The sequence below is a fragment of the Diabrotica undecimpunctata genome, chromosome 6, assembly GCF_040954645.1.
Source record: "Diabrotica undecimpunctata isolate CICGRU chromosome 6, icDiaUnde3, whole genome shotgun sequence".
In the NCBI taxonomy this organism is placed as follows: Eukaryota; Metazoa; Arthropoda; class Insecta; order Coleoptera; family Chrysomelidae; genus Diabrotica; species Diabrotica undecimpunctata.
Genome location: NC_092808.1, coordinates 147,740,707 through 147,753,123, shown reverse-complemented (window position 1 = coordinate 147,753,123; position 12,417 = coordinate 147,740,707). Strand labels below are relative to the sequence as shown.

Here is a 12,417-nt window from a genome sequence, read left to right as displayed (position 1 = left end):
GCAGGTTAATATTCTTGTAAATGTGAGACTGGAGGATCTCAACGTTTGTCCTTTTAATTATCTAAGGTAGTGGAGCACGGGGCACGTTGAAACACGAAGCACCTTGAAACATTGTTCGTATTTCAAATTCTGGCGGGTAAATGAGAACCTGTTACTTTCAGTGGCGCTTCGGTCGTTACCAAAACTAGCCATATTTGTTACATACATTATCTGATAGATAACCTATGGTTAAGTATGAACTTTTTTCGGAAGGCTTAATAAAAAAATCAGTTTTCCTCATTTTGTAAACATTACACTTTTTGCAAATGGCCGGTTTTCGAATTAGACGACTCATCTGTTTTCTACACTTTTAAAACTGCTTTTTCTGCGATAATTTTACAAACCTAACAATGACCACAAATACTATAATTTATTTAGGCATTCATAAATGTTTCCACTGTAACATAATTACACGTCAAATTAAAGAGATGATATTCAAAGAGGATATTGTTTTATTTAGCTAAAAACTGGATTCACACAAAGAAACAATATGTTGTTTTAGAATACTTACCGGTTGCCCCTGAATTCCTGACAAACCTGGTTGACCGCGTTGACCTGGAGGTCCTGGTAAACCAGTAGGACCTTCTTTCCCCGTCAGACCAGGAATGCCCGATGGACCGGCTGGTCCTCTTTCCCCAGCTGCACCTCTTTCACCAGGCTGTAGAATAAATATTTTAATTCAACAATAACAAAAAATATAGAGTATAGAAATTAATTAGCCGAAAAAGTTATATCGAGCAGGATATTCAGAAAACAATACATTTACAAACATATGGACAGCTCGTTGGTTAATAATATATATATATATATATATATATATATATATATATATATATATATATATATATATATATATATATATAATATTAAATATATAACCATAAAGAACAAACTAGAGGTCAAGTAAGTATTTAGAGGCCAAAATATTACCCTAGATAAGTTTTTAGCATCATTAATAATTGACAAATACACAAAATCCAAAGATGTTACGAAAAACAACAAAAAAAAAATCGGTTGCCTGTAAAGTCGGTTTTACGGGCGAAGATTTTACGTGACAACGTCTTTTTCTCGGTAGAATATTTATTGATATGAATATTATTAAATTGCACAATAGGAACAAGGAATTGAATGAAAATAAGAATTGCACAAATTTTAACTATAGAAATATATTTTGTTTACTAAAACATTGTACATGTAAACTTAAACTTAACTAATTTCTATTTGAGTGATTTTGTTGAGGATAGGACGATGATAGGAGAAATAGCATCGCACCAGCGGACCGATCATCTTTGAGTGGGAGAGAGACGCAAGGCATTCGCCGGTCCGGCGGGCCTCTCTCTCGTTCGGTGACTCATCGTAACAGACGTGAGCGGGCGTTACACTTTTTCATGAGTGACTCCGAGCCACAACCTAATTTAAGACGTTGTCACGTCAAAACAATCTTATAAAACTTTTACTAAGAATAGTACCATATGGTCATATCAGAAACGTTCTAAGAATGCTGTATAGTGAAATGTAGAAATAGAACATTCTGCTATATGGCATAGAAGCATAGACATTGAAAGACACATGAAAATAATTAGGTAGATATTTTGTACTTACAATTCCTGGAGGTCCTGGAAATCCTCTAGGACCGTGAATTCCTGGCGATTTACCAGTGTCAATAATATTTCCAACGACTGCCTCTCCTGGTGGCCCAGGGGGTCCTGGTAATCCTGGTGGACCTGCTTGTCCAACTAAACCTGGAGCGCCTATAGGTCCAGATACTCCTGGAAATCCTGCTGCTCCCTAAAATACAGTTTTCATAAGTTAATATTAGGAAACCAAATCGAAACCTTGCTTGAAGTAAACGTTTTTTCTGATTTTTAATTATAAGTCAAATATCAGCAGATATTTGACCAAGTATTACTGTACCAAGTAAATGTTTTCTCTTTACCTTACAGTATTATATTGACTTTTTAATTTAATAGCCTCAAATAGACTACAGTCAAGAATTTTGGGAATTTTTCGTCATATAAATATTTAAAAACCAATATCAGTAACAACGAAATAGCTACCTCTTTCGCGGAGACATTTGTCTGACAGTATATACAACAAATAAATGCTTCACAAGCTCAATAATTAAATGGGTAAGAATATATTTGTTATGTATTTTGGTAGCCATGCTAGTTAAGATATTCCTTGTAAGATGGTTGTAAGGTATCACTTTCATATTGATTAAAGGGTGTGCTCGTCAACTACTTGTTTTATTATTACACAATATTGTATAAAAAAAAATAAATCGCAGAAATGGAAAAAAAAGAAAACTTAATATGTACTTGAATTGGTTTAATAAGATTATATATAATACAAATGTCAACTTTTGATGGAGGCATAGTTTGAAGGAAGCCAGGACTCAATTTGGGCGAGGCAACTAGAAAGAAAAGGCATTACAAATAAAAAATTAGAGGAATATGTCCACTAAGATCGTACAATATTGGAAAAAAAGCGTTAACCCGTCGTCACGTTCCTAAAAATTATCAATTATTATGAAAAGGAATGATTTGCTTTTACGAAAAGTTAATATATTCGATAAATTTATGTCAATTGAAATTAACTAAAGACCAAATACTTACAGGATTGCCTGGATATCCTCTTGGACCAATGGGCCCTTGTGTTCCAATTTCTCCTTTGTCTCCCTTATCTCCTATTAATCCTGGCAATCCGTTAAAGCCATCTTTACCTGGAGAACCAGTAGATCCTGTTGCTCCTGTAGGTCCTTGTTCACCTCTTTGACCTGGTGGTCCCTAAAATAATATTTTTTCATTTAACATTTACAAAAATAATTTTTTAATACAAAATAATACATTAATTTTACAAAATAATAAAACGTTTTAGTACATTTATTAACTATATGATAATATAATCAATGTATTAACAAGAAAGCAACGAAGGAAGGTTTGGTTCCAATCAAAATATGAAAAGGAGTTTCCTTCGGACCAAATAACCACTGTACTATATATAATAATTACGAATAATATAAATCAGCTAAACAATTAATAACGACCATTATCGACTATGGGAAAAAATTATTAAGACCATAACGACTGCACAAAGAAAACTTTATAAGGGCAACAAGAGAAAGGAGGGAGAGGGAAAAGAAAAAAAGCTTTCCACGCATTGTAGTAAAGTTATGTGATAATTTCAAATTTGTTGTTCAATAAACATGTAATAAGGTTAATACTATCAATTATGTAATCCTCTTATATCTAGCTAACATAGGCTCCATGTAGTGGGGCCATTCAAAAGTATTACAGCCCAACCTCTACTTCTAGACCGTAGAAGATGCTCTCTGGTATCGTTCTGGTAGTCAGTATGCTTACCGGCGACTGTAGACTCAAGCGGTACCTTCATTGCTTGGATTGGCAGAGAGCCCCCGGTGCCATCTTTGTGATGAGGAGCAGGAAATCTCCTCATATGCCCTTTGGAAGTGCCCGGCACTAGTCTATCAGAAGTGGACAATTATGTGTTCGGTCTTCATGCAATCGAGCCAAGGGAGTTACCCCTAAACAGACTTGTGGCTTTCTGTGGCCACAAATGAAAGAATTAGACGTTCTAAAGGGTTCACAAATGGACCCTACCCCGATCTACCACAACCATAACCATGATAAAATATGATACTAATATATTTTCATCTCTTTTCCCATTATTCCGATTATCGTCATATTTTTCCATCAATTACACAAAAACATAAGTAAATATCGAAACACAAAATCAATTCACCATCCAATATATTTGAAATTTTTGGGTACTGTTGTGTTGCATACCCCTAATTGTGGCCCTGGCGTAGAGTAATTCGAGAAGCCGCTGAAGCGGCCTCATTATATAAGCCGCTGAAGCGGCCTTTGATGATTGGTATCGGCGAATTGTTTTGTAAGCGATATCAGTGCGAATTGTAAGCGATAATTATTAATGTAGCTAGAATATGTAATATTTGTAATTAGATGAGTTTTTGGAGTCAAATAAAGTTAGTTAAACAACATTGTGCTTCACTTAACATCTGAATCCACAGAAAAACAAAAATACATAAAAATAGTAGGATATGATACGAGACTATAGATTCTGTATCAAGATTTATTACTTCTGTACGAAAAATATATATATAAATTTTTTTTTCACCGTACCTGCTCTCCATGTTTTCCAGGTAAACCTTCTGATCCTGGCATGCCTGGTGGTCCTATTAGACCTGGTGGACCAGGAAGTCCCGGAAAGCCTCTTTCTCCCTTTTCTCCATCTTCTCCATTGGTCCCGGGTTCACCTGGTGGACCTGGTGGTCCCTTCTCACCAACACCGGCCGCCGATCCTCCAGGTCCGGGAGGACCTGGTTCTCCTTGGTTACCTTTTTCTCCTGGTGTACCTGCTAGACCAGGCACTCCGGAAGGGCCCTGAAATGTAAAAATATAATAATAAATGTTTTGTAATGGATATTGCATAAGATTAATACAAATGTGCCCTCGTACAAGATATCCTGACAGGAAAACTATTTGGAAAGCGAGGGTCAGGACGAAGAGGAACATCTTGATTAAAGAACCTGGTTAAGCACATATGAGAAGCTTTTCCACGCTGCTGCAGACAGATAAAGATCACCATGAAGATCGCCAAAATTCTTCACGGATAGGTACATCAAGAAGAAGATGAATTGCATAAGAGAAGTGTCATTTAAGCAACAAGAATTTTACGCTTTGAAGTCATCCGTTATTGTTATATCGCCATCTGTTGCGTTTTTTATTATCTGTTAGATAAAACTATTTGTAAGAATCAAAAGCGGTCTTAACTTTATACAAATCGCAGTGAAAAGTTCATGTTGGGATGAAAAGCGTCAATCTCCATAGCTGAGTGCGTACCAGACGCGTCAATCTCCGCTGCGGCCAATAAGAACCACGTAGCACACGCACGTGATCAACACAGTTAGATTTGCCGTTACATCGTGTATAATTTGTTTTAATTTTGGGAGTCGTTACATTGATTTTGTGCTGACAACCTGAAAAATAGAAGAAAAACGTTGCAAAACGTCTAGGGTGAGTACTTTTGTGAATGTTATGATTCCATTTCCAAGCCGTTGTTTGTTTTTGTTATAGATATTCTGCTAAGACTATGCTAGAATACCCAACATGTGGTCACAATGGTCTTGATGATTATCTAGTATTCTGTCTAGACTAAATTTTTTTTATTGTTACAGTAATTAAGTACTTAAATTGTCATAACATCAGTCAAACTTTAAAATATATCATGGATTTATTTTAATGGGCTTTCCTTACCGGACACCAAATTTTTGGGAGAGTGAATAATATTTTAAAATTGTCTGTTTTTTAATAACTTACCGGCACACCTATAAGGCCCGGCGGTCCTGGTAATCCTTGAGGTCCTATGAAACCTGTCTCTCCTTTGCGACCTTCAGGTCCTTGTAGCCCATGCTTTCCTTCTGGACCTCGTGCACCATCTGAGCCAGGTGCTCCAGGTAGTCCAGTATCACCTTGGAACAAACATTTATCTTAAAAATCTATTCAAATAAAGGCGGATATACTACAGATTTACAGACACAATTTTCTCTCCATATTATTTTATATTTTTATCAATAAACTGTTGTACTTTTACATTTACTTATAGTTCTACAATAATTCCAGTTGCAACTGCAGATTTAACATTATTATTTGACTTACCTTTGTCACCTTTAAATCCGGATTCACCCCTTTCCCCTTGTTCTCCTTTACGTCCTACTGACCCCGGCACTCCAGGAAATCCGGGCGGTCCTATAGGGCCTTGGGGCCCTTGAATAATTGTAGGCCCATTATCTTTTGTCTGAGAATGACTTCCAGGTTGCCCTGGAGGCCCCTGAGATGAATAAGTATATTAATAAGTAATAAGTTCATAGTTAAAGATCTTTGAAGAATGATTATTTTTCATTATTTATTAAAATATGCTGACAAAATATGTGTCAAACTTTAAACAAGTTAATTTCATTTATTTCCGACACAATGTTGTGTCAGTTTCATTGTAAATATATTTAATATAGTTTGCATTACAAATATATTACCGGGGGTCCTGGAAATCCTTGTACACCTTGCACCCCATGTTCCCCTCTTTCTCCTTTAAAACCCCTCAGTCCAGGTCTACCATCTGTTCCATTACGTCCCGTAAATCCCCTTTCTCCAGGAGGACCTCGTGGACCGACTGGTCCTTCAAGTCCCGGTACTCCCTAAAGAAATTTGAGGTAGTAATATAAATATTGGAGTAGTTTATTAAATTTTTTTTTTAATTATATCAACTTTATGTATTAATGTTATAGAAAAATATTAAATATTTATTTATCATTGATAAAATAATGTTTAGTGTTACCTGAGGTCCTCTAGGTCCAACAGGTCCCTGTGGTCCTTCAATAACCTTTCCATTGTTTGTGACTGTTTCCCCAGGAGGGCCCCTAAGTCCTCGAGGACCTTCTATTCCTGGAGCTCCTGGAATACCGTCTACGCCGCGATCACCTTTCAGTCCAGGAAAACCTTGGTCTCCCTATTAAAAAAACTATTAGTCACACAATATTCCTGGTTGAAATTGTTTCATTTTTCAGTCTTTTTGTTTCTGAGGATTTATTAATATTCTTTTACATATATTTTTCCTGTCATTTTTAATTAATAAATAGGAAAGCATTTGAAAGAGAACTCTTCTTTGGAGGTTTCGACCTATTCCTTGCTTTTTATTTTAAAAATATAGATAGGACTACTGTAAATATTCTTATATTTATTTTACTATTATAATGTTTTACAAATCTATCTATCATCGGTGCACTTTACACCCCACGGGCATAAAGGTGGGCTATTATGTAGTTGGAAACTAAGTAATAGAAACATATTAATATTATTTTTAAATGAGAATATTTTATTCTATTATAATATTATTAGGAATATAATATAGTTTGCATTTACCAACATAATTGTCATCAAGTGAAAATACAGTCAGGTTGGCCGAGCGGTCTAAGGCGCCAGATTTAAGCTCTGGTTCCCGAGAGGGAGCGTGGGTTCGAACCCCACACCTGACAAACAAATTTATTTTTGTTTTTATTTTTTTTATTAAATGAAAAATGCACATTTTGATTTTATTTTTCTCTATTAATGAAATATTTATATTTTATCTTCATTTTCGTTTAATTCAATGCAAAATTTGGGTCTGAAACTATTTCCGTATGAGGTGTTTGTTACTGAATATTTTATACACCGGGAAAAATCACAATGAACAATTTACAGTGGTAAAAAATCTTGACAGTTATAGTCTCGGTCTTGGGGCATCAGCCATGTGTACATGTTAAGAGGCGAAAATCTTGAAAGGTTTTAGGTATACTCTCGGTTGATATCAAAATGTGATGACCGCTTTGTTGTTTCCGAATGGTCACGGCTATTTCCCTTCAAAATCATATGCAAGAAGTGAGAAATGTAATACTCGTTACTGAAATTCTTCAAATTTCTTTTATTTCAACAAAAAGCACATCAAATTAAAATTGTTCCTTTTCAATATTTGGTATATCAAAGGAAAATTGTTCACTTTCAATAAATTTGAGTTGCTTGGAGCGACTGAGAAGCGGGCAAAACAAGAAGATCGGGGCGGATGAGAAAAGTGTTTAGCAGCCCCCGGCGATATCGGAGTTACGGAAGGCAGTGAGGTCCGGCTCAGAGCCAAGATGGTCAACGTAACTATGAATGAATTTGTCTTTTAGTTTAAGAAGTCCTGTCGGATTTGTCCGGCGTCTGTTTAGAGATTCCCCAGCTAGAGGGATGAAAAAAACGTTACGTATGCATCCTCATTTTTGTAATTAACACATCTAGAAATGGTAGTCATTTACTGTTTTCCTGTTCCATGGTAAATTTAATCGATTCTTATCAATTGATGTCCATCAAGATGTCCTATTATAGGTTTTAGATCTTGTTTGTATAAATTATTAGTGCCAAATTCTTCTATGAACCTATCTATCAATAGGGGAGGTAACTAGGAGAGGCCTGAAGTATGATTTTAAGCCTATATGATGATTTTTCAAACAAAACTTTGTATTGTAAATATTATATTCTAAATCAAAAATATTTAATAAAAAAATATGGCACAAGGAAACGATTTTCAGACTATATTTTAATTGAATTAAACGAAAATAAAACCAAAAAATTTGTTTGTCAGGTGTGGGGTTCGAACCCACGCTCCCTCTCGGGAACCAGAGCTTAAATCTGGCGCCTTAGACCGCTCGGCCAACCTGACTGTCTATCGGACCGGTGACAAATACATTGATAAAGGAAACTACTTGGTATTCTTATGTACAACAAAATAATTGAGGTTCTGAAACTGTTTTTGGCGGAAAAAAATGTGACATTATTGGAAGATCAGTCATATTTGTATATTTACAACTGAAAGTCTTGAAAGGTGTTAACCTAAACATATATGTACACTCCTGGTCAACAAATCCGGACACTTGCATTTTGTACAAAGAAACAAAATACCTTGGGGTATATTTTGATCATAGGCTTACATGGAATACTCACATTCTGAAAACCACACAGAAAGATACAATGTCCCTGGGCAGATGTAGAAGAATTTGTGGTAAGAATTGGGGACTTAACCCCAAAATGACTCTATGCTTATACACAAGGGTTATTAGACCCATGATAACCTATGGCTCGGTGACGTGGTGGACAATAAAGACACAGCAAGTGGGAGCAACAAGTCTGCTAGGTAATACACAAAGGCTAGCATGCCTGTGTATTACGGGGGGATAAAAACAACTCCTACTGCATCTTTGGAAGTCCTGCTGAATCTACCACCACTTCATATCTTTATACAGAGCGAATCCAGATCAGTGATGCACAGATTAATCCATAGTCAGCGACATATCAGCCAGATGCATGGTACTGACAACAGGAAGCTAATCGAGGAGCTAAAAGCCTATATTGTGATGGGGAAACCTATCGATGCAACAGCTACGAGATATAGATTTAACAATAAGTTCACTATTAAGATACCAGGCAGGGAAGACTGGAATAAAGGTGTATCCATACAAGCTGCTGCTACCTGGTACACGGATGGCTCAAAAACATCGGAGGGTGTGGGAGCCGACATAGTAGGGACAAATCAAGGGATACATTTCCCGGTAAGTCTATCTAAGGATGTGAAAGTTTTCCAGGCGGAAATAACGGCAATCCATCACTGCGTGGAAGAAATAGAAAGGCAGGAAAGAACGTTCTGTTCAGTTGCCATCTTCACAGATAGTCAGGCAGGCAGGTCAGGTCAATTCTAAGCTAGTATGGGATTGTGTGTGTGCCCTAAATAAACTAGGAGACCGTAGCAAGGTTACGGTAGCCTGGGTACCGGAGCACTAGGGTCATAAGGGAAATGAAAAAGCAGATGAAATGTCCAAATAAGGCTCTTCAATGCCATTCATTGGATCGGAACCCTTCTGCGGCGTTGCCAAGTCAGTAACAAGAACGGCTACAAGGAAGTGGGTAGCTCACAAATCTATGGAATGGTGGAGGAATTCACCAGGACAAAGACAGGCGAAACAGTTCATTACAGAACATTTGCCAAAATTTACGGCAGACCTAATAAGCAAAGACAGGAAAACAGTCAAAGCCATAGTAGGTCTTCTAACAGGGCACTGTAAGCTGAATAGGCACTTGAAGCTGATGGGATTATCAGATGATGACCTGTGCAGATTTTGTCACCTCGAAGAAGAAACAGCAGAGCACATTTACAATTTACAGAGCACAATAACTATGTTATTATGTAACAAATAAAAAATTCCGGACACTTACATTTTGTATGTTTTTTTAATTCTGTAGGTGTAAAGTGGTTTAAATAGGTAGAAAGTAAACATTAATAATAGAAAAGAAATAATTTAAGTATTTAAAAGAGTACAAAAGTGATAATAGGAAAAATAAGTATCCAAAAATAGTATTAAGTAAAGAAAAAAAAATTAACATTGTTAAAAAAATTAAACAAAAGAAAAAATAAAATTTTAATTGCCCACAGTTGGCTGTTCTTTAGGTTTAGTATCGGGTATTGCCCCCCCCCCCCTATATCTGAGAGGACGATTTCAATATGCCTAGGCATACTTGCAATAAGTTGCTGAATCTGTTCTTACAGTATATGTTCCCAATCTTCATTCAACGCTATTTTCAGCTCTTGAATCGTTTCTGGCAATGGTTGTCTCTTTTTAATCTTTTTCCCTAAAATGTCCCATAAACATTCTAATGGATTCATGTTAGGACTATAAGAGGGCCAATCCAAAACAAGAATTCCGACCGTATTTAAGTAGTCCATGACGATTCGCGCGGTATGCGCGATATGTGGACGCGCCAGGCGCCTTATCCTGCATAAATAAATTATCCTCAACGAAAGTAGTGTTGTCCTCCAGGCGCTGTCGTATGTATTTGTCTGCTCTTAAAGTTCCATGTTCGATGAAAGTTCACGACCACCAAACGGCGTTCTCGGTAAAATACAGCAAGGTGCAAATCGTTCTTCGGGTCTCTCCGATACATGTTCGCGTTCGTCTGGAGATATTAAGCAACAACGGGAATCCTCAGAAAACATTACAACACTACATTGCTGAACAATCCAGACTCTGTGATCACTCGTAAATCTCATCCTGTTAGCTAGATGAGCTGCTGTTAATTTAGGGCATGCTACTGGCTTATGAGAACGTAAACCACTTTCATGCAGGATCATTCTTAAAGTTTGTGCAAAAATATAAGTTCCTTGAGCTTCTAACAAACGACTAGCGAGAACATTTAACGTTAAAAAGAGATTCCGTAATGAGGAATTTTTAAAAAAACGTTGCACCTATCTCTTGCACCTTTTTCTGCCTGATTCTGATCTTATAATGCATTCAGCAGTCGATATTTCGTAAGAGCATCATGGACTGTACTTTTGGCTATATTCAAATGATTTGCAATATAACGTAGGTATAATGGGAGCATCGCATGTCATGCCAGAACTTTTGTATTATTTTCGGGAGTCATACTAACACTAATTGAAAAGACTAATGAACAGTGCTGAATTTATCAGAATAAACGTAAATCTTATCGTAAGAAATGCAATAAAAAATGTAAAAAATCTGTTGCTAGTGCTAGTAAGCAAGATACCTAAAGTATCATTTTTTCAACAGAACGATTTTTTTTTATGAATGAACGTTTTTTATTATTAATGTTTACTTCCTCCCTATTAAAACCACTATATAGTGACCCAAAAACAGTTTCAGAACGTTAAGTATATAATTATTTTGATCATCGAACAAAAAGACCAAAAGACTATTTTCTTATTCCATGATTTTGATATAAAATATAAGAATAAAACGTAGTTTCCTTTATCAATGTATTTGTCACCGGTCCGATGGACAGTCAGGTTGGCCGAGCGGTCTAAGGCGCCAGATTTAAGCTCTGGTTCCCGAGAGGGAGCGTGGGTTCGAACCCCACACCTGACAAATAATTTTTTGTTTTTATTTTCGTTTAATTCAATTTAAAAAATATGGTTCTTAAACTAATTTTGTGGCATGTTTTTTACTGAATATTTTATACATCGCAATAAACTATAATGAATTGCTATAATAAATTTTTTACTCTACTGGCGCGCCATGCATGTAAAATGTGTCAGCCCATTATTGTGTACTATTTACACACACTGATACGTTCCTTATTAGCAAAATTCATGGCAGAGGCCGTCAGTGGCGGATCCAGAAATTGTTTTCGGTGGTGGTCATGGGTCTTGAGGGTGATTTTGATATAGGATTTAGATTTTTGCACCTTTCAGTGGCGCTGATCCCCAGAAAAACAGACGAGAAAAATATAACTTACTACGATTCATAATGGAAGGGAAAGTAGAAGGAAAAAAGAGGTCCAGGAAGGAGAAAATGCTCCTAAAGAATGTAAGAGACTGGACAGGCATGGACACACATTCGGTCTAAGAACAGCTCAAGATAGAAAGCATTTTGCTGTAAGATAAGAAATACCTAATACAAAATAAAAATGTGCTGATTTTGTGCGAAAAGTGATGTCATGAACATTGAATGAGCAATAATGTGTGGGCGGTAATTCTATCTCATCGATAATCGAACGACTCTTTGGCACTCAAATGACGAATTGACAAAATTTGAAAATCGCGTAACTCTGAATTCACGGAAGTCGGGGAAGCGTTAGTGGTATTACTGTATTCAGAATTGTTGATTTTTTTAAAGAGCAATGTAAAAAGGCTTCCGCATAATTCTACACTTACTTAGAATAAATGAGTTTGAATCATTTTAACTCTTGACATCTGGCTTATAGGGTTGATGGTTTTTGAATTATTTTTTTAGGATTTTTTGATTGATATTTTCGT

At 36.3% G+C, this 12,417-nt stretch overlaps 1 protein-coding gene and 3 non-coding genes across 6 annotated transcripts in view; 2 read left to right on the top strand and 2 right to left on the bottom strand.

The window, feature by feature from the left end:
- The window catches only part of LOC140444078 (uncharacterized), a 95,543-nt gene that overhangs the window by 28,259 nt on the left and 54,867 nt on the right, over window positions 1-12,417 (bottom strand). For all 3 annotated transcript variants that reach the window (XM_072535713.1, XM_072535712.1, XM_072535714.1), the window contains exons 10-17: window positions 6,415-6,585; window positions 6,113-6,274; window positions 5,739-5,910; window positions 5,400-5,551; window positions 4,203-4,463; window positions 2,655-2,825; window positions 1,642-1,827; window positions 551-697 (exon numbers count right to left, since the gene is read on the bottom strand). In XM_072535713.1, the coding sequence (XP_072391814.1) occupies window positions 551-697; window positions 1,642-1,827; window positions 2,655-2,825; window positions 4,203-4,463; window positions 5,400-5,551; window positions 5,739-5,910; window positions 6,113-6,274; window positions 6,415-6,585 (1,422 nt within the window). The remainder of the gene's footprint in view (window positions 1-550; window positions 698-1,641; window positions 1,828-2,654; window positions 2,826-4,202; window positions 4,464-5,399; window positions 5,552-5,738; window positions 5,911-6,112; window positions 6,275-6,414; window positions 6,586-12,417) is intronic.
- TRNAL-UAA (transfer RNA leucine (anticodon UAA)) lies at window positions 7,028-7,111 on the top strand. The gene has a single exon. It is a non-coding gene; the product is annotated as a tRNA-Leu (tRNA).
- TRNAL-UAA (transfer RNA leucine (anticodon UAA)) lies at window positions 8,230-8,313 on the bottom strand. Its single transcript has one exon. It is a non-coding gene; the product is annotated as a tRNA-Leu (tRNA).
- TRNAL-UAA (transfer RNA leucine (anticodon UAA)) lies at window positions 11,444-11,527 on the top strand. The gene has a single exon. It is a non-coding gene; the product is annotated as a tRNA-Leu (tRNA).